General features: G+C 36.8%; 2 protein-coding genes across 2 annotated transcripts; one reads left to right on the top strand and one right to left on the bottom strand.

Moving 5' to 3' along the window:
- Nucleotides 1-5,711: 5,711 nt before the first annotated feature.
- On the top strand, nucleotides 5,712-7,536 carry LOC121757299 (sm-like protein LSM3A). Its single transcript, XM_042152837.1, has 3 exons — nucleotides 5,712-5,900; nucleotides 6,612-6,707; nucleotides 7,278-7,536. Exons 1-3 carry the CDS (start codon nucleotides 5,784-5,786, stop codon nucleotides 7,356-7,358), a joined length of 294 nt encoding a protein of 97 aa, XP_042008771.1. The 5' UTR covers nucleotides 5,712-5,783; the 3' UTR covers nucleotides 7,359-7,536.
- Nucleotides 7,537-8,691: 1,155 nt separating this feature from the next.
- LOC121758895 (exocyst complex component SEC5B-like) lies at nucleotides 8,692-19,943 on the bottom strand. Its single transcript, XM_042154323.1, has 21 exons — nucleotides 19,540-19,943; nucleotides 19,031-19,167; nucleotides 18,856-18,950; nucleotides 18,095-18,289; nucleotides 17,899-18,026; nucleotides 17,648-17,806; nucleotides 16,897-17,001; nucleotides 16,435-16,509; nucleotides 16,106-16,243; nucleotides 15,843-16,013; nucleotides 14,706-14,825; nucleotides 14,187-14,313; nucleotides 13,870-14,080; nucleotides 12,553-12,668; nucleotides 12,213-12,447; nucleotides 11,865-11,958; nucleotides 10,537-10,614; nucleotides 10,401-10,457; nucleotides 10,040-10,189; nucleotides 9,525-9,740; nucleotides 8,692-9,163 (listed from the first exon to the last, which is right to left on the bottom strand). The coding sequence occupies exons 1-21, from the start codon at nucleotides 19,873-19,875 to the stop codon at nucleotides 8,939-8,941; spliced, it is 3,168 nt and encodes a 1,055-aa protein (XP_042010257.1). The 5' UTR covers nucleotides 19,876-19,943; the 3' UTR covers nucleotides 8,692-8,938.
- Nucleotides 19,944-21,240: the final 1,297 nt, after the last annotated feature.

Genomic DNA, 21,240 nt, shown 5'->3' with positions numbered 1-21,240 from the left:
CCTTTTGTTTTCCTCGCATCATTGGAAGGCGCTCTAGCTTTATTGGATCTTTGGCGTGTCTTCTCTCTCATCCTTAGACCTCAATCAATCCATGGTTCATGAGTGATTCTTGACGTCTAGCACCGTGGTCACATCATTGAGTGAGGGTCACTTACGAGGGTTGTCTATTATCTTGATATATGGACATGATGGATCAGAGAATATCCATTTTGCTTGAGTCACTTTGTCATTCTCTCTCCAAGTTCATTTAAATGGCGAAAAGTTTTCGATATTTTGATACGGGAATATCTCTACTAATATCCCTAAATCTCTCTTATTTAGTTTAGTATTGATTTAGCATATATTTCTTATATATTATTAAGATCTTTATTTTCTTGTTCTCTAAGTCAGGGTAGTCCTCTTATAAATAGGACTATCCTGGGACATTTGCTTCTATTTTATTCCCACATATAATTATTTACTGTTGTGTAGATAATATTCTTGATGAAACTTGATAGAGAAAACAAGAGAGATAAAATTGCAGAGGAAAAACTTAAGTACAACTCCTACATAGAGCGAGAGAAGTGATAGAATGTAATTTTACGAAAATCTCTACAGTAATGGACTCATGGGCTGTATAAAATAAATTCCCACCATAATTCTTTTTTAATTTCCTTGATTTTCTTTTTATAGTAAACTATAAAAATGGTAAAAAAAAAATAACACTTTTTTTTGTATCCAATGTGGAAAAAATCACATTTGGGCATTTGAACGGTGAAAAATCACAGTTTAGGTGTTTCTGCTAACTATTTTGTCACTGCGACCATTATGGGCAATACAATATCAAAGGTGGGTTGATGCTGTGTTGATAATGTGTTGATACTGTGTTGTTGATATTTTCTGTTGATGTTATTTTATTATCTCTGTTGATATTTTCTAACAGTTCAGATCATAGTTTAAAGTCTGTACAATATATAGAGTTTGTATTTAATTATATTACTAGGCTATAATTAGGGCTGGCAATTTTCGACACGACACGATAATCTGACACGAATCCGCACGAAATTATTGGGTTGAGGTCAAGTCTTATTGGATCTGTGTCCTTATCGGGTTGACCCATTAAGAACCCGATAATTTCGGGTTGGGTTCGGGTCGGATGCGGGTCGGATACGGGTAACCCATTAAGAAATAATATTATTATTTTTATTATTATTTTAAAAAATATATATTACTTTAATGTTTTAATTTCTTATAAATTAGGTTTAAATAGTATAAAACGAATTTTAATTGTGTAAATTAGGTTAAAAATTAAGGTTTAATCGTGTAATATCAGGTTTTAATCGTGTAATATCAGGTTCGAGTTGTTATCGTGTCGTGTCAACCCATATTATATCGTGTCGATAACGGGTTCGTGTCGGGTGCGGGTCGTGTTCGGATTTGAAGGTAGCAGGTCGGGTTCGTGTTCGGATTTACAGTTTCCTTAACAGGTCGGGTTCAGGTTAGGCCTTATTGGGTTGGGTCATTATCAGGTTGACCCGATAATGACCCAATCCGCACGATTTGCCAGCCCTAGCTATAATGTGTATCAAAGAGACTATAGTCAATCATATCATAAATAATAAATTTAAACCCTTTATTTCATTAACTATTTCACTCATATTTTACTGTAAAATTAATATATAAATATTAAAATTCATATTCCATTATTTTTTTTACCTACTTTCCTTTATAGTATTTCTTAAACCCGTGACGAACACAAGATATTCCTAATTGCAAACCTAGATTAATTACATCTAATTCAACTATATATACAACATGCACTAAGTTTTTGTGCACGCAAGCAAGGACATTTTCGTAGGATACATTCTCCCATATATATGGTACTATAAAATAGGTTAACATAATTCATCTTCCCTTATAATGATTTAGAATAGGAAACAAAAGTACCTTATTAAATCTAGTGGGATAATAGGAAACAAAAGTACCTTATTAAATCTAGTGGGATAATAGAAAGTTAATTATTCCCTTATGAAAATGTGAGTGATAATATGTTAGTGGAATGTGGGCTAAAAAATGATAAAAAAAAGTAAAATGTGACAAATATTGTGCGACGGACGAAAATAGAAATATGTGACAAATTTTCAGGAACGAATGAGATTTATTCAATTAAGTTTGAATTTAAAGATACATCCCAAAATTCTCATAATTAGATCTTTCAAATTCTATAAATCACTCTGAAGAACTCAAGATTGTTCTTTTCTCTTTCTAGATTCATGGATATCACCTTTCTTTTTATTGCGCACCATCTGTCAATGCATGCAGACCTGCACAAACCAATCGATGGTTCATAACCCGGAACCAAAAACGGAACCAGCGCAGCGGTTCCTAATCGCAAGATGGTTTGGCGGTTCGGTTCAAGTTCAAGAATTTGAGAAACCGGAACCGCCGGTTCGCCGGTTTGAACCGTAAGTTCAACGGTTCAAAGTAGGTTTCACGCTAGGGTGTAGGCTTTTCCGGTGTAGTGTTGCAGAAAAGTGGTTCGAAACCTCGATTTTCCATAAAAAAAACCGGCGGTTGTGGTCGGAAACTGTGGAGAGAATCGTCGGTTCAGCCTTAAACCGCTGGTTCCGACGGTAAATCGGCGAAAATTTCAAATTTCAAATTTTTTAAAAATATTTTTTCCCCAATTTTTCTCTTATAAATACCCCCTTTCCATCATTTCTGCTCACCACATTCTTGTGTTGACAAGGATTTCTCTTCTCAATCTCTATTTTTTACTTTTGTTCTCATACTTCAATTTCAATGTCTTCTTCTTGTGATGAGGATATGCATCCCCCTCCTCCACCCATACCACAAAGCAGTAAAAAGTCTAAGTTACCATCAATTATGTCTCTATTTGTTAAACATTACAAGAAGGTCCCAATTAGTGTTGATCCGCTATTTCAAGAGATGACATTGGAGTTTAATGCATGTTGTAACTACTGCAATAAAATCTACAAATTTAATAGTGGTGGGGGATATCGTACTCTCATCCTTCATATGAAGACAATTCATCCGATCGAATATGGACATGCCTCTGCCGCCAACTAGGTAAGTCAGGTAAAAGAACTACGTGGGCTTTGATTCCCCAATGCAATTGAGCATTGATGATACGTAGATACCTCAACTTAAATTTTAAATTTAAGTTGATCTCAAGTCTTTTTTCCTTTATTTTTTTTCTTCATTTGTTTCAAATTTAAAAATATGCAATTACAATTAAATAATTGTATTTGTATATACTCTAGTCGGTGAAAGAGACTTCTCTATAAGACTAAATCCAGGAAACTTTTGACAATTCTACTATAATTGTTGATTGTTACACTAAACTCAACATTTAAGGTTGAATTGCTAAAAGTGTCATCAATTTAGTTATGTAGAAACATCTCATTCGCCGACCAAGAGTATATACTTATAAATTTATTGTTCAAAACTTCAATTCTTTTTTGTAAGTCTCGTTGAAATTTACAAATATATTTATTTAATACTTCACTTTGTAAATTGTACTCCCTCTGTTCCTTGTTAATAGAGGCGATTCTTTTCGGCACAGAGTTTAAGAATAGTGTGTTAAATGGATGGTGAATAAAGTAATAGATATGAAGAGAGAATAAAGTAAGAGAGAGAGTTATTTTTTTTACCAAAAATAGAAATGACTCAATTAACTTGGAACTTCCCAAAATATTAAAATGACTCTATTAACATGGAACAGAGGGAGTAATCGTTATAACTTATAATTGTAAAGTAACTTGTAGTCTCGTTGAAATTTATATCAATAAAATTGCAACTTTCATCCTTATTGTTTAAATGCGCCATTTGTAGATAAATAAATACCAAAAATACAAAAAAAAATGAACCGCCCAACCGGACCGGAACCGTCTGTTTCAGCCCAAAACTGGCGATTTTTGAATCGGAACAGGAACCGCCGAACACCTTGCCGAGCCGGTTCGGGTTCAAGATTTTTTTGAACCATGAACCGCCTGTTCCGAACTAGAACCGACGGTTTTTGAACAGTGTGCAGTGGAATCGGTGGTTATTTAACCGTGTGCAGGTATAACATGGTTATAGAACTTTTACAAAAGCTTTGCAAAAACTTAATTGGGGTGTGATAAAAAAATTTGTCAGAAAGAAAGGGAGAGATAGAGATTAGTGGACTGCTTTGTATGCGTGTGAGCATGAGATGAGGAAGTGTTGCAGTGATAGAGTGCTTCTCATACAGATATCTTGTACTAATAGAGGAATAGAGGTTCCATACTGATATCGAAGATATTGAGTCCAGAACAATCTTATGCTTATATTCTTGTGTCGTTTTTGTTTATAGATATAAGATGGAGGGTTCCATACTGATATCGAAGATATTGAGTCCAGAATAATCTTATGCTTATATTCTTGTGTCGTTTTTGTTTATAGATATAAGATGGAGGGAGATTTGGTGAATTGTGATTATGATATTAAAATGGACGGAGATTTGAGAGGGAATAGAAAGAAAAAATAGAAGAGAAGTAACAGTGTTAGAGGATGTTAGAGGGATTTGATGGAATATAATTGCTAACTTTGTTAATGATGGAATATAATTGCTAACTTTGTTAACTCATCAACACAGTGTATTAAAAATGTCAATACGATGATATTAAAATGTCAACCCAGTATATTGAAATGTCAATAAAATTATGTGTTGACATTTTAAAATACGATGGGTTAATGAGTTAGCAGAGTTAACAACTTAATAAAGTTAACAATTGACCACACCTCAAATAAACTTTTTATATAAAATATATAAATTTAAAACTTTTTGTACTAAATTGAAACATTGGTTAAACATTTAGCATGGACCGTATAATTATCCTGGTCACGAAAGTAAATATGCGAGTGTTATTTACTTATTTATAAGAGGGGGAGTGATCAATTGCTAACTTATCAATTTAATTGCTAACTACAACTAATTTAAGATCATATGATTTTAGAAATCTTGTGGTCTAAAATTTACCACGTGTAATTTTCATTTTTATTAATTAAATCGAAAAAGATAAAAAAAACTACCAAATTAGGGTTTTGAATGAAAAATGTCAATATAGTGTTTCGAAAATATCAACACAATGCTTTGAGAATGTCAATACAATGCTTTGAGAACGTTAACACATTGCTTATATTGACATTCTACATGTATTATATTGACATATTTTATATACTATGTTGACATATGTTGCTATACGAAAAAATTGAAAATTTTCGATTTTTTTTCAAATTTTGACATTAGAACATATGCAAGTGAGATCTTGTTAGAATCATTATGAATTATCATTAATTTGATACTATATGTTGTGCGAAAACATAATTTAAATCGAGAAAGTTATATGCGTTTTAAAGTTATGAGATATTTTTCAAAAGTTAGTTATAACTAATTTGTTGTAAATTGACCTTAATACCCTTATTGACTTTTTTGTTGATCGTGTTGACATTACGGGCTTGATGATCTAGGTCTTGATTTAAATATCTAATGACTATTATTTAATTATAATTAGTAATTAAGTATGGAGTTAGCAATATAACACTCGCGTATATTAAATTGAAACTTTGTTAAACATTTGGTATATACATATAATTATCCTGGTCACGGTATTAAATTGAAACATTGTTAAACATTTGGTATATACATATAATTATCCTGGTCACGGAAGTAAATATGCGAGTGTTATTTAAAAGTGGGAAAGTAGAGCAACAAAAGGGAAAAAGAAAAAGTTGCAGTAAAATTCGAAAAACAAAGCACAAAGATGGGGAGCGAAGAGGAGAGCGCCGTCAAGGAGCCGTTGGACCTCATCCGTCTCAGCCTCGACGAGCGCATCTACGTCAAGCTCCGCCACGACCGCGAGCTCCGTGGAAGACTCCATGTCTCTCTCTATCCTTTTCTACGATTTTTGTTACTGCTCGATTTCACTTGCACATAATGATATTGTGATAATTGAATAGCTTTGCTAGTGTCATCTTTAATGAATAATTGGAATTTAAGTGAAATTAGGTTTGTTATTGGTGGAGGGTTGTTTGCTTGAGCTTAGGGTTTCGGAAAGTTTTGAACATTTTGCTGATTATTCCAAATGCAGATGCTGTGATTTTGAATTCCTCTGATCATTGATTTTATAGCATTGTATGTTGATTAGTTTATTTATCTTTTTATATTAATAATTTATCTTTGTATGTTGTGGAATGTTGACCTCTTAGATTGGTAATTTATTTTGGCAGTTTAGGATAGGGATTTCAGTTGAGCTGAGAATTAGTGAAAATAGTTTTGGTTCTACTTACTTGAATTATTAGATTTTTCTCCGACCATATTTCACCGAGATGTGTGTGTCAATTTTTAGAGAAGTGGTAGCCTGGAAGTTCTTATATTCAGTTTTCCAAAAGGCTGACTTATTGCCCTCGGTGTTGCTTCAAGGGGACTTGCATTGTACTGATGGAAATCTGTTTCATTATCTTTTATGTTGATAGGTTATGATTTATGAATAAGGGGTGTTTCTTAAATGTGACAAAGTTGTGAATTTTAAATATCTTGCTGTGCTTTAAGTTTTTGCTTCCTTTAATTTGTTGTTATGTTTATTTTGCAGGCTTATGACCAGCATTTGAACATGATTCTGGGTGATGTCGAAGAGATTGTTACGACAGTGGAGATTGATGATGAAACATATGAGGAAATTGTCAGGGTATGTTAGTACATTACGATCGTTGAACATTCTGTAGTGTCATATGTGATGGCCTGTTTTACTGTTGACTTAGAGGTTTGATTTTCAGTCGGACATTATGTTTAAGTTTCCCACATGAAATTTTCTGTCCAGCAACTAGAAATATTTCCCCATTGGTCCATGACTAGTCTGTTGATTGGATAGTAAAATTACATGTTTTTTTTCATATGCATATTCAGATATTTTATTTCTTGGTTAAGGATAAATATTAACTATCCCTAGTTTCATTAAGAAATTTTTTTTCTCAACGGCATTAAGGTTTTACTGCCACCAACTTGCACGTGTATATGAGTAGTCTATATTAACCAAAATTTGTAATTGCACTTTGCTTATGTGCTTCCAAATAGACATTAGAACTAGATAGTGTTTTGATACATAGACTCGATAGTCTACGTGATCCTTCAATTCAGGTTTTACTATTTAGAAAGAGTTCACAAGGGCTTGTAGAGATTCTGGCTTGTGATAGTTACTGAATTTGCTAGGTTGTAGTGTCCACTGAGTACTAACATCTGTTGTTTCTCGCCTTTGCAGACCACAAGACGTACAGTACCGTTCTTATTTGTGAGAGGAGATGGTGTCATTTTGGTCTCACCTCCACTTAGAACAGCTTGACATCGAATATACAAAAGGTTTCCATGCCGTTAATTTTTGCACTTCAACAAATTGGGTGGTTTCCATGCTTTTTATCATTTTGGGTCCATTTCTGTTTCTCATTTTTATATGAGAAACATGATTGGAGGGTAGGACTGTAAACAAACTTGGTGGTTATAAAATTATTAAGTTTATTTAATTTATGTTTTCTCTACTTTTACAAGTTAATTTAGAGGGATGAGATCCAATCAGGCTTGTTCATTGGACGTGTTTGATAAGATAGTAATAACAAAAGAGAGAATTATATTTAGACATTTCTAATTGTTTAATACTCCTTCCCATAAAAATAGGTCATTTGGTATGAGCACGAGTTTTAATGCATAATTGGAAGAGAGAGAGAGAGAGAAAAAGTAGTTGAAATTGTGTAGTGGATGGCGGGGCACATAAATAATAAGTACTACTCCCTCCGTTCCCTCATAGTTGAGTCATTTTTCTATTTCGGGAAGTTCCCTCATAGTTGAGTCATTTTCATATATAGTAACTGTTTTTTTTTCTTACTTTACTCTCTTTTACTTTATTCTCTCTACCTTTTTCTCTTTCTTACTTTTTTATCTATTTATTTAATACATTCAACATTCCTTTCTTAAACTCTGTGTCAAAAAGTTTCGCTTCAACTATGAAGGAACTAAGGGAGTAAAAGGTAAGAGAAAAAGCTTGCCATAAATGGATGTGGACTATTTGTATAAGACGGACGAATGAGGAAACATGATCTCTTTCTTTGGGACGGAGGTAGTTTCATATTTAATCTTAACTCAAAGCCCAACATAAGACAAGGGCCCATCTTAGTCATGCCAAAGTTTCAACTTTAATACTCCCTCCGTCTCCTCCGTCTCCAAAGAGTTTGAACTATTTCCTTTTTCGTCTGTCCTTAAAAATATGAACTTTCTGAATTGGAAAAAATCAAACAACATACCCTACACATCATTTTATTTACAACTTATATTATTACCATCACCATTATAATAATATGAACCCTACATACTCTCCACTAACATTATTTCCACTACCATGTTCTATATCTCTTACTTTCTCTTATTTATTAAAACTCGTGCCGAACCCATTGTTCATACTCTTTGGGGACGAAAGGAGTACCATACAAATTTATATAATATCTTATCTATCAAATAATAATGAAAAAAAAATCTTCATCGTTGACATGAAGCTTGTATGTTTTTTTTATCTTGTTTTACGTATTTTCTCATATCCACCTTTCTTATCAAACGGGTGTTAGGTCTTAAGAGTATATCAAATACAGAGTATGATTTCATCAATATGATAATTTTTTTACAGGAAATGAAAAACTAGGAGTATTTTTTAAATATAAAGTGCAATATCAATCTCGACTATTAACAACATGGACAGACTCTGCTGGAAGATCACAAAACTACATCCCAGTCAATATTAATACTGTTTGGGATACACAGCTTTTTTTCCCTTTTTTTTTCCTGAAAGCGATACAAAGAATTACAACAGAGAGATAAAACAATTCCACAAAAATACAGGCTGTGATGAGAAGGTACAAATATAGTTACAGGTTTGGTTTATCTACGTCTTTGCCAGGAGTAACTCGGTGAGCCAACAAACGACGGCAAGTTCCTGTAGTTTCTGCTGGGAGAATCCATCGACCCTCTAAAAGAAGCATAGGTTGCTTTCGCTGATTCTGGCAGAGAGTCCAATGGAAGTGACTCCTCAAAGCAAGCAGTGTTGATCCTTGTCCTCTCAAGCTCGGATTGAAGAAGTTCTGAACCGTACTGTTGGGCGAGCGCCTGAGCACACAACAATTTGAATGCAAGTATACGTAAGTCTTGTGAAGAAATTGATTAAGCAGAATGGTTTACTTACAGCTACATACATTCAAGCAAAATGCATTACAACATTGTTTCTATAAAAATGCATTACCAGAGAGACTACATGCGAATTGAAAATGATTCTCCTTGTTATGGGACCTAGTTTTCTACCTTTCTGATAGCTACTATCCTATCGCAGAAGCGGTAAATTTGATAGTTTTGAGGCCAACAACTAGAGTCCTCTACCTTGCGTAAATATATGGTAACAAAAATGGCGAGTACTAGTTTGTATATAACTTCGTAGAAGAGAAGAAAAAAAGGATTTTGAGTGTTTTCTCACAATGAGGTCATCAGGGGATGCAGATGATCCCGATTGCCTGTCATCTGCCATTGCATCATCACTTCCACGTGTAGCTCGGCGCTGATGGTTTGGAGTCTCCATAGACTGTGTGACAGTTTCTATAGCCTTCTCTAACAAGGCTCCTTGTAAGGACTTAAGGGACTCTCTTGCATCATGAGTGAAATAGGGATTCAATATGGTCTCAAAATATTCAAGCTGCGGAGAATGAAGAAAATAATCAGCTGAATATGTTCTCACAACTTGTGCCATCCATGCCACTGAATTTTCAATTTTCTTAACTTACCAAACAATCTGTGAAATTATACAAACAAGTTCTAATCATATATCCGTATCTCAAGGCATGATATGATTTTTCAGTATTCAATCCTTACTATGTAAAACGAGAAGGAAAAGCATAACACAAAAATGATAAAACTCTATCCAGTTAAAACTGTACAGAAGTAGCAGCCCACAAAATTAGCAATGTTTCTGAAGAAAGTATCTGATAGACTTACCTCAAGCATAAGCTGAGAAAAGCCACTTGGATCCAATGCCCTCAGGTCTCTAGTTTTGTTTTCATTGAACAGACCAAGAAGTATATCGATCAGGCCTTCAACAAGAATTCCGAGAACCTTGTCCAGCAAAGGATAGCAGCCAGCAAAAACCTGCATGAAGAAAATCCCACTCTTGAAAAAGGTCAAAGCAAAACTACATAACATATGGTAACTTCCCCCATCTCCATGGGACTTATGTTGATGCAAAACTTTCAGTGAAGGATATAGAGAAGTTCAAGAAATCAGTGCTTGAATGTACTTGAGTTATACAGCAGAGAGAGGATGAAGAAAAACAGAATTTTCCCGAGATAAGAAAAAGTACCTCTGCATGTACAGCTACCAAAGTGTGAAGTAGGTCAACAGCAGCATCTCTGACACCCTGCAAATTTTTTGTATCATTAGAAATACATAATCTTAAGGTCAGCAAAGTGAAAAAAAAAAGTATGCAGAAGCCTCACTTTGATCGCAGGTGCTGCTCCCCACTGAACTCCAGCATCCAACAAGTAATTTGTTGCAGCTGCTCTGATCAAATTTGTCTAGGAAAAATAATACAAAAATGATAATGTGAATGAAGCATTATAATAGCCGCAAGAAGCTTAAACCCAATGGACATGAACATGTAACAGTTTAGCACAATAGGATCATACAAAGAGATGTAATTTTTCATCCCAGAAGCACAAGATTTGGGCTGGGAATTAAATATAACCTTGCACATACCAACAATCCTCACCACACACATACAAATATTCACTGAAAAGAATATGGTAATCAGATAGAACAGGAAGCAGTAGCCGGTATGCTAAAAATTCACAGAAGTTGATTAGTTTCAGCCGTGGTAATTTTTAGTTCAAATGCCAGGAACCCTCATTTCTTGCTGAAGGATGAGTTTCATAGCAATAGGCTTTGATTGCAACTTTATTTGTTTAAAACTGTTTGCAGTTAAAGGTCAAACATGTAACTAGTAGTACTATATCAATTCCTATGAAGGAAATATAAAAAGAAATGTTTCTTAACTGATCAAATGTATCAAGTGCTTCATGGAAAACAATATACCCATCAAAATCTGCAGCAGATTCAGTGAGTGGTTGATAGAGAATCAGATTTAGATAGAGAGAAATTATCGCATAATTAGTTAGGATTTGATTTTATATTTTAGGGATATAGGATTATTATAAATAGCACTTAAGAATGAGGGCAGCACATCTAGGGAAAAAGTTCAGAGATAGAACGATATTTAAACCGTGGCCTACTGCGTCAGGATTGGCCTCCTATGTGAGGATTATTTTCTTGTTCTGTATTTCATTCAGCTAGGTTAATTCCATTCAGTTATTTCCAGTTCGTGTTCTTTTAATCTTTTATTTTCAGTTTATGTTCTCTAACCTTTTAACTCCTATCAGTGGTCATCAGTTGTGGCTTTAAGCAACTTAAACATACCCGCAACACTAATTAGATGATACTTTTTATTTACTAAAGATATACGTATTAATTATTGAAAATCAAATATGGAATGAAACTTAGAAAAAGTTTACATCTTAAGAGATATCACAATTAACTTCGCAATGAACATTTTGATATGATCCAATGCAAAACCCTAAGGTGGAAACATTGTTCGCCATTGACCCTATCACCCAGAAAGGTTAACTAAGAAACCACAATAGAGTTCAGTTTAGCAAAGACATCATAAGGTAAATGCTGTAATAGGTATCCAAGTAATATGATAATACACATCAATATGCACTATAGAACTCTAAAAATATTCCAACCCAACCCAACACAATTCCCATACCTTAGCCAGAGTATACTGTTCGATGACCTTCTCTTCAAGACCAGTCAAAGATATAACCAGCTCTTGAATGTCACCATCATCCTCAACTTTACCACTGATTAGAAAAGTAAACTACAGTATGTAAATGCCCAGAAGATATAAAGCAAAGGTTACAAAAGCAAGAAAACTTGGGAGAAAACATGATATGGGCAAAAAGGTAAAGGAGAATGGGCACATTAATTTTTGAGAACAAGCAGTCTTTCAGGAAAACTTTATGGATAAGTTAAAGTCAACTAGTACGTAAACATTCACAGAGTAAGTATTAGAAATTGTACAGATGTTATGTATTATTGTTGCTTTATTATGCACCTGGATTGTAGCCATATATGTTTGTATTTTCCATACAATTCCAGAGAAAGTTCTTCTTTGCAATACCCAATATTGCTCAGGGCCATCAGCAACTTTTGATGTTGGTCAGTGATACTTCCAGGAAGAGGATCATCTGATATTTCAACTGGTTCATGAGAATATCCATTTTGGAAATGCAGGCTTCCAATGTCTGACCTATTATGTGTAAGCTCAGAGCCAATACGCTCCAAGTGACCTGTTTATTGCATCCACGAAAAAGTAATAGAATCCCCAGTCATTATTTTCTCAATCATCTCGGATTAAAACTTGACAGATTCAGCACGAAGTCCATCATTCTTACCAGCAAAATCCAACAAACAGTTCAACAGGGCTAGTCTGACTGACTCTTGAATTTCTTGAAGCTGACCAAAAGCATCTTCAGATTTTGCTGATTCGCTTTGCAAACAATGAAGCATCCTGAAAATGTGATTTGAACAGTTAAAAGATACCTACGGGTCCAAAATTCCCCATAAGATGCAGTTCACATACAACTCTATTAGTTGTTCAAACTATAATACCGCTACTACTCTGACATTGTTACCATCACACTAAGTTAAAGCATGAGAGGAAGCTTTATTGTTAGATGCATCTAGAGAGGTTCCAATGTACTTCTTTGGAGTGCAAAAAAATTGGACTGTCTTTGATTGAGATTGGAAAAGGCCTTCAGACAAAAAAAATCAACTCCAGGTAATTGAAGGCAAACATAACATAGAATCGAGACAAATTTTTTAATAACACAAAGAAAGAGGCTACAAGACTCCTCTGAAGAACCTGGTGAAGTAGTTGAAGAGTAATCATACTCTGCCCCCAGATCTCAATATTAAGTAAACAGAAAGACAAGGACACAGGACCCAGTTTATGTCCCTAAGAGAAGTTTCACAAATGTGCGGTTGGTAATTATTTTATTTTATTTTATTTATGCTACCTCACCACAAGGATATGAAGCTCAAATGAGAGTAAATGAAAAAATTAACTCTTCTTTTACTTTGTTTTTTCTACTTATCCACTGCTAACTGCAGCTGTGTCAGGTCGCATTCCAAAACGAATAGAGCTGAAAGATAAAGAGGAAAAGCTAAATAGTGCTTGACTATTTTTATACGTGATCCATGAGTGAGCTGGTGATTTGAGTGGGCAAGATAATTGTTAGATGTAAATATCTCTGACGGTCTATATGTGATGTGAGTGTGATAGTCAAACCTACAAACTTCTTCTCATGAAATTTACTCCATCCGCCCCATATAAAAAGCAAGTATTTCCATTTTTGTCTGTCCCTTAAAATTAGACAATTCTAAATTAGGTAACTTTTGAACAACATATTACCCCTGGACATCATTTTATTTACAACTATGCCAATAGAATTAACAATTTAATATATTGTGAGCCCCACTATCCACTAAGACTACACAAACAAACACTACTACTAATGTGGACCCCACTATCCACTAACATTATTTTCCTACTTTTTCTCTCTTACGTTACCAATTGCGCATTAATTCCCATTCCCCTTTTCTATTTTAATATTTTCTAATTCTTTTTCTTGGTTCGGTTGAGATAAATTTAGTCCAAACAGTGGAAACAACAAATTCTATGGAAGCTAAAAATGAATCTGGATGCTCACTCATTGATTTGATCCATGGCTGAGATCACAATGGCCCGGAAAGCCAGAGGCAATGAAGAGATTGAATATGGAGACTTGTTTCTTTCTAAGATAGACACAGGAACCCAAGACTCATCTTTTGATATCTCCTCTATTGAACTCCGCATCCAAGAACAAAGCCTTAGTATGTATATTTTTGAGATCTCGAATTCAAGTGTCCTCAGCACAGAGACTGAAAAAAAGAAAAACTACTCAAAACAATAACTCAAGTATAAGAATCTTGGTAAAAAAATGAAACCAGAGGAACATAATCTCAGTTCCTTGAGGGTGAATCATACCAGCATTTCCAGGGGCAGATTCTTTTGCTTCAAAAGCTTGGCCAGCCCTGGAGACCTCCTTTACAGCATCATTCATGTGAGAACTGAGGATGTTAGATTCTTCAAGCTCGCGAAATGTGCCTAGGACCTGGCACATAAGAAAATAGCAAGCAGAATTCTTATCCGAAGCAAAAAACTTTTATGTAAGCACATACTAACGTGCATCGAAATCTAATAAGAAGATTCCAAGAAGTGTAGTCATTAGAAGTACTAAAGTCTAGTAACGCTACTTTTGATGATGGAAATTAAAGGAGCTCCATAAATACAGACCACTTTGCTGATTTCTGGCCTTGGAGTTCTATATCTTCTTTTATTACTTATAAGATTCCTTTTATGCATTACGACAGTTCTGTCCACAAGTACAGACCACTTATGCTGATTTCTGGACTTGGAATTCTATATCTTCTTGTATTACTGATAAGATTCCATTTATACATTACGATAGTTCTGGCATCTAACATGAAATGAAGAGGCCCTTACCTTAGACTCATATGCTGATAGAGTATTGTGTATCATTGCAGCGACTTCATCCAGAGTGTTGCCCACCTCGACTCTATTCACAGAACCACTTGTACTTGTATCAGTAGACACATGGGATGACTGAAGAAGGGAAGATGTATATATTACAACAAGAACTGGCTAAGATCATAACATTGACTACAACTGGAAACGAATAATCCTCGACTAACTACGTAAAGACCAACAGAAAGGAAAGGTCTATTTTAGAAAAGATATTGTTATACGTTGATAACAAAACAAAACATCAGATTCATCATTGGCCACTAATAGTCACAAGGCAAGTGTTGGTCTGTGTTAGATACTACATCATAAACTCTTTCTTAAAATCAGAATATAACCCAAGGTGTTCCTAGAAATATGTATTGCAAGGTAAAAGAAGTGAGAAGCATATATCATAAGCCGTCTTTGTTGGGGTACAAACCCATCCCACATCGGATGAGTAGGGGAAGTTGGAAGGTGTATATAATTCCTGTCCAACCCCAATTAGTTTGAGGCCTTTTGGGAGTGACCCAAAAACAAATCCGTGCGGGCTTGACCCAAAGCGGACAATATCAAACTAATGTTGCAGTCGACGATCCTAACAAGTGGTATCAGAGCCCAGGTGGCTATGGGTCGTGCCTGGATGAGCTCCGGTTAGGGTCGGGCCCTGAAGGACTCGGGTTAGAGTCGGGCCCAGGATGACCCAGGGGCCAGGGCTGGAACAACCCATGTTCGTGTCGACTGCGTTCCCGATGTGGTCTCGGTTTGAGGGGAGGTTTGTTGGGGTACAAACCCATCCCACATCGGATGAGTAGGGGAAGTTGGAAGGTGTATATAATTCCTGTCCAACCCCAATTAGTTTGAGGCCTTTTGGGAGTGACCCAAAAATAAATCCGTGCGGGCTTGACCCAAAGCGGACAATATCAAACTAATGTTGCAGTCGACGATCCTAACAGTCTTAAGGAAGTTCTTCGGTAACAGTTGAAGCATAAATCATAATGTGTACTTCCAAGCAAATGTATTGACAGCAACTTATTGTTGTTATGTCGCTCATCATGAGAATAAGCCATAAAATCAGTGAAGTTAAAGCAACCTAACATGGCAGATGTGACAACATACCTTTGCAAATTTTCCGCTTGAAACTGAAAGTGCAGCTTTCCAGAAAGCAGGTATATGATTGATAAGCACAGCAGTTAACTGGCGAATATATCTACCACGAAGAGCATCAAGTTCTGCACTCATCATTTCTGCTGGGAGTAGATCTCCTGCTAGATAGGAATCCATAGCTGACTGGTAGTTGTAAACAAAACATCACTGTAATTGTTTAGTAGAAGGACACCAGCTAAATACAAATTTGTTAGCATTCTAACTCTTGCACTTACTGATTGATTCATATCTTGCTGAATTTGCCTCCACTTAGCATCAGAGAGTGCTTTCTCACGAAGCTCATTCTGCATATTCTCCATTCTCGCTTCATGAGCCAAAGTGCATCCTTCAAGCAACCCTCTAATCTTACGGTTCTGTGGCACAGGTAACACAAAATTTCAGGATTACAAATCTCCAGTTATTAAGAGTGCACTCATAAAAAGCCAAATAAAATGGAGTGGAAGCACAAGAGAACTACAATTATATCATTTTCTATCAAGCAAATGTTGCACATGAGTAGCAATACATATACATTTAAAAAAATAAATGGCTAGAAACTCCACACCTGTATATTCAAATAATGCTTTATGGGATCTGAGTCAGGCTCAAGCTCCAGTAAAAGCCGCACAGTATTTTCAAGCTACAGAAACATCAAAAGCCAATCAAGCAATCAGCCAAAGTACAAACTATAAAATTGGTAGAGGTTTGTGCTTAACTGAAAGCTAGGGTGATAAAACTAGCATTAGCTACGGCCCAAAGGAATGCTCACGCATCTGATTTCAACATGCTAAAAAATACTACATTGAAGCATGCATATAATTCTTGACACATTTTCCTTTTATATCTTAATACTGAAACAATTTTCTTGTTCTGGGAGAAAGATAATGTTTCTTCTGATGACATCAAAGAAGGCCCAAGGAACCAGATGCCAACATCTATACCAATTCCTTTCATAACATGACAAGTAAAGCATCTGCCCCAACAACTCTATATCTAGACTTGTTATCTTGTATATGACAGATCTTACATTTGTTAGATCAATATTTGGATCTTCCATGGTCTTGTAGAGCATGGCTTTGAACTCTTGCATGACTTTTTCAACCTCTTCAAGAACACGTTTGAGAATTCCCACCTGAAAGTCAATAAGTTCCACAACATATAGAAAGTTAAAGAAGAATCAGCTGACATCCCACTCCCATGGAAAATATTAATCTGTTTTCTTCGGCGATTTAGGACCATCAGAATAATGAAAGTGAAAGAATGTTCAAAGGATGCCTTTATGAAGTTTATACAAAAGATACACTTTCACCAAGTTCTTTCGTAAAGTTCCATATCAGGGTAACCAATGGGAGGAGGGTGTACAAAAATTCCACGCATATAAAAAGAAAAAGAGGGACATAAAGCTCAGCTCTGAAATTCAAATTTATATATATATATATATATATATATATATATATATATATATATATATATATATATATATATATATATATATATATATGGGTGGGTGTGTGTGTGTGTATGTTTAAAATTTAAAAATACAGCATGAATCAGTTAGATGATCATATGATAGGATGAGCAACAATTTCTTTGCCAACAAAATTCTCTAGAAAGTTCCAAATATGCCTTATTTCAAAGCTTATGTTCAATGCACGAAACCTGGATGAGATATTATACATTTTCCGGGAGAGAGAACTATAAGAAACCAAACGAAGATAGAAAAAGAACTTGGATTATGATTAACAGTGGGTACTTAATATGAAAGAAGGAAGACATACATGAGAAGGCAGAACAATTGACTTTGCTTTTCGGTACTCTCTTACAGCTAAATCATATTCACCCTTACTAATGTTACCACGAATTGCACTGGGCAGGTTAAACAGTGTTCGAAACCTCTGAAGCATTCCTTGGACGGATCTAATCTTCTCCGCTTGAGCCTTGAAAAGGGTCATTGTTTCAGTTAGATGCATTCAAGGATAACAATTCTTAATGTATCAGTTAACCACTCCAGGATTTGGGTCCTGCCTACCTGTCTCTCAAATAGAGGTCCAAAAGCACGCTTAGCAAGTGAACTAACTTCCTCAATACTATTGAACAAGTGAGTTGTTCCAGCACCATCAGGGTCTTCCTCAATCCGTTTCAACTTCGATTCAATATCTGCAACAAACACAAGCATATTAGAAGTTCAGTGTGTTCACTGAAGAAGTATCAAATACCATACTGACCATCAATAGTTGTTTTGCAGGAGACAAAGCAATCAAAATTCTCTTTGACCAACTGCTTTCTCTGTTGGGTGTGTCCTTTAAGATCATTCTTTAATGAAAGAGCACCAGCTTCCAGTTCAGCCGCATTAGTATCTAGGTGGACTCGTGATAAAAAGAGTTTTGCATTGAAGTTCTCAGAGTAATAGTTTAATTTTTCTGCAAATCATGCAAATAGGGCTGCCTTTAAATACAATCAACAACATCTCTCTATTCAACCAGAATTTTCTATAACTCAAATCACACAAGTTGAGAAACAGTTACCACCACACTTAATCATGTTTATGTAATTACATGGTTACACGTTCTCAAATTGCATAACACCTGTTTTCAGAAGTAAAAAACTGATGACCCATTTTTGGAATATAGTTGCTGGATTGGTCCATTTTGAGAATTTTGCCCATAATCATGTCAATTATTGAAGTCCTTGCCTCTTCAAAAAAACCATATCAGAAACTTTATCAAGTATCCATCCATGTTAAAGAAATCATGATCAAAGTAAATTTACAGTTGTGGCATTCAGTAAAATAAATTTTAGTGGATCCTTGTTCCAGATCTTCTGCCCAATATTTTCTGGTCAGAGAACCAACACAAAGTTGGAGCAACCTCCATAAAAAAGGTTTCCTCCATAAAGAAAGTAGCCTCTGGATATGAGTTGGTAATGATTAAGGCAAAAGGACATAATGACATATACTACACTGTATTGAAATACTAAAAGAAAATACCCCGTGCACTTGGATCAAGAGGTTCTACGTCAGTGGTGAAAGTGGCACTTGCTATATTGTCGCTGATCAATCTAAACGTCTTGTGGTTAATTAACCTGCCCACATTTGATTAGATTAGCAAGGCAATCAATAAGAAACTTAAAGGAGGGAGACAAGTCCAAATTTGATGTTATACCCCAATCCAAGAGGATCCACCCACTCCATGCCACGGGGAAGTGACTGCACACTTGTTAAATTTTTTGGCTTTTTTTCATACTTTGGAAGCACCGGAACTGCTTTCGCATCCCGCATTTCACGGACTCTCCGAGCCAGCTGATGAATAACTTCACTCGTATAAGTTGTTTCCAAATGTTAGAGTAACATATATTCAGAATACAAACAAATTCGGCATTTCCCTTCTCATTGGCAGTAGCCGCTCAATAACTTTTGCAATCAACATAAATTGAGATAAATAGATTCCTATGTACTAGTATGTAGTGTGTGAACTTTTGTAATTCAGATAGATTGAGCGCAGTCGTGAAGTGCCTCCTATAAAGTAAACTAACAAACACCATAAATAGTAGTAATGCCCATAAATCTCAGCTTTGAATAAAAACTAAGCAAAACATCACTTGAATTAACAACTAAATTAATAATCCACAGTAATAAATGATCCAATTTCGCATGTGCCTGCATCCACAATACCTCTGTTTCATCAACATGCTTCCAGCAACCAGGCTCGTCCCCATCCCACGGCCTGACTTCATCTTTCTTTGCAGGCACGCCGCCGCGATCATCCTCATCTCCAGATGAAATGCTCAGCATCTCCACCTCGGAATCGTCGTCTTCATCCAACGACGGCTTAGTTTGCTTATTGGTTCCCTTCTTCTGATGTTGCGCTCTTGCAGGAGGCTGGACATAGTTGCGCACAGGCTTCGATTTAGACGACGGCGGCTTCTGGTAATTGACATTGCGCTGAGATTGCTCTTTCAACGCCATCTGCAACAGCTCGTCCTCATCCAAATCGTCTTCGCTCGACATTTTCTGGTTGTCGGTGTGTATATGTTGTGAATACTGTGAAATTAGATCCGACGGCTAATAATCTACTGCTGATTAACTTATCATTCTCGGAATACGAAATCCGGTTTAACAAATATGTTTAAAGCATCTCCAATGGCAGACGTCCGACGTCCGGTCGGACGTCCGCGACGGGCGACCGGGACGTCCGCCATTGTGGCGTCGAAGGTCGGATACGGACGTCCCGTGAGGACGTCGGGTGTCCTCGGATCTGCGGGCGACGGGCGGGCGGACGTCCGCCATTGTGGAGTGGGTAGGACGTCCGGGTCGGACGTCCGGTAATAATTTTTTTTTTAAAACTCTATATATACGGCTCGTTGAACTTCATTTCATTCGCACCACTTGTGTTAACAAGTTTCTCTCTTCTTTTACTACAAATTTCATTTCTACTTAATGGAGAACGATAGGAACTCCCCTGCCACGAGCGAGTCGCAGACTCCGGCGTTTCCCATCGACCTGGAGGGAAACGTTAGCGGAAATGCGACAACAGTTCCGACAATGTCGGGGATGGGTGGAATGGGTGGGATGATGTCCCCTTATATGTACAATTGGATGGGTGGGATGGGTGGTATGATGCCCAGGGATGCGGGGATGGGGGGCATGACCCCAAATATGATGATGCCGGGGATGGGGATGGGGATGGGGGGCATGACCCCAAATATGATGGGGATAGGTGGGATGATGCCGGGGATGATGGCGGGGATGATGCCGGGGGGGAGGGGGTGGCAGGGGCCTACAAGCGGACGATGTCTATCGGGCAGTTATCGATATGCTGTCTACTGATACCCCCTCCACTTATGTTCCAGAGACTCAGTTCACCAGCTTGGAAACTTTCTCTTTAGAAGAGTTGGGGCTATCTCCAGTCAGGGAGACTCCAGGCAGGGGGAAGGGACGTGGCAAGGGCAAGGGGAAAGCCCCAGGCTCTTCCTCGCGAACGGTGGCAGAGGAGGAGGATGAGGATGAGACGGGAAAGAGGACGGTATGGAGCCCGTGGGAAAATGTCGCGCTTGCGAAGGCTTGGGTTCCAGTAGTCGAGGATCCCTATGTCGGTGCCAACCAACATATTGACAGACTGTGGTATCGCATCGCTGAAGCCTACCACACACACAAACCGGCTGGGGCGAAGCGTCGCGTTCCCGAACAGTGTCGGAAATAGTGGGAGCGGTTGAGGCCTAAGCTTAGTCGATTTGCGGGCCTCTACCAAAACAATCTCCGCCAGGCAAGCAGCGGTATGTCCGAGGAGGATGTCCGGAACCGTGCCTTTGCTCAGTACCCCGACAGAGTCTTGAAGTTCAAACAATTCGATCAGTGGGAGGCCTTTCTCGTGGT

The sequence above is a fragment of the Salvia splendens genome, chromosome 12 (genome assembly GCF_004379255.2).
Source record: "Salvia splendens isolate huo1 chromosome 12, SspV2, whole genome shotgun sequence".
Classification (NCBI taxonomy): Eukaryota; Viridiplantae; Streptophyta; class Magnoliopsida; order Lamiales; family Lamiaceae; genus Salvia; species Salvia splendens.
Note: the sequence above shows the minus strand (reverse complement) of the source record. Positions and strands in the feature narration are given on the sequence as shown.

What these genes read in the sequence shown, in the direction of transcription:
- LOC121758895 (XM_042154323.1), bottom strand. Translation starts at nt 19,875, where the DNA reads ATGTCGAGCGAAGACGATTTGGATGAGGACGAGCTGTTGCAGATGGCG. An exon ending in GACCTCTATTTGAGAGACAG is followed by an intron (nt 17,807 to 17,898) that starts GTAGGCAGGACC and finishes ACCCTTTTCAAG; the next exon opens with GCTCAAGCGGAGAAGATTAG. An exon ending in CAAATATTGATCTAACAAAT is followed by an intron (nt 16,510 to 16,896) that starts GTAAGATCTGTC and finishes ATGTTTCTGTAG; the next exon opens with CTTGAAAATACTGTGCGGCT.
- LOC121757299 (XM_042152837.1), top strand. Translation starts at nt 5,784, where the DNA reads ATGGGGAGCGAAGAGGAGAGCGCCGTCAAGGAGCCGTTGGACCTCATC. An exon ending in AGCTCCGTGGAAGACTCCAT is followed by an intron (nt 5,901 to 6,611) that starts GTCTCTCTCTAT and finishes TTTATTTTGCAG; the next exon opens with GCTTATGACCAGCATTTGAA. An exon ending in CATATGAGGAAATTGTCAGG is followed by an intron (nt 6,708 to 7,277) that starts GTATGTTAGTAC and finishes TCGCCTTTGCAG; the next exon opens with ACCACAAGACGTACAGTACC.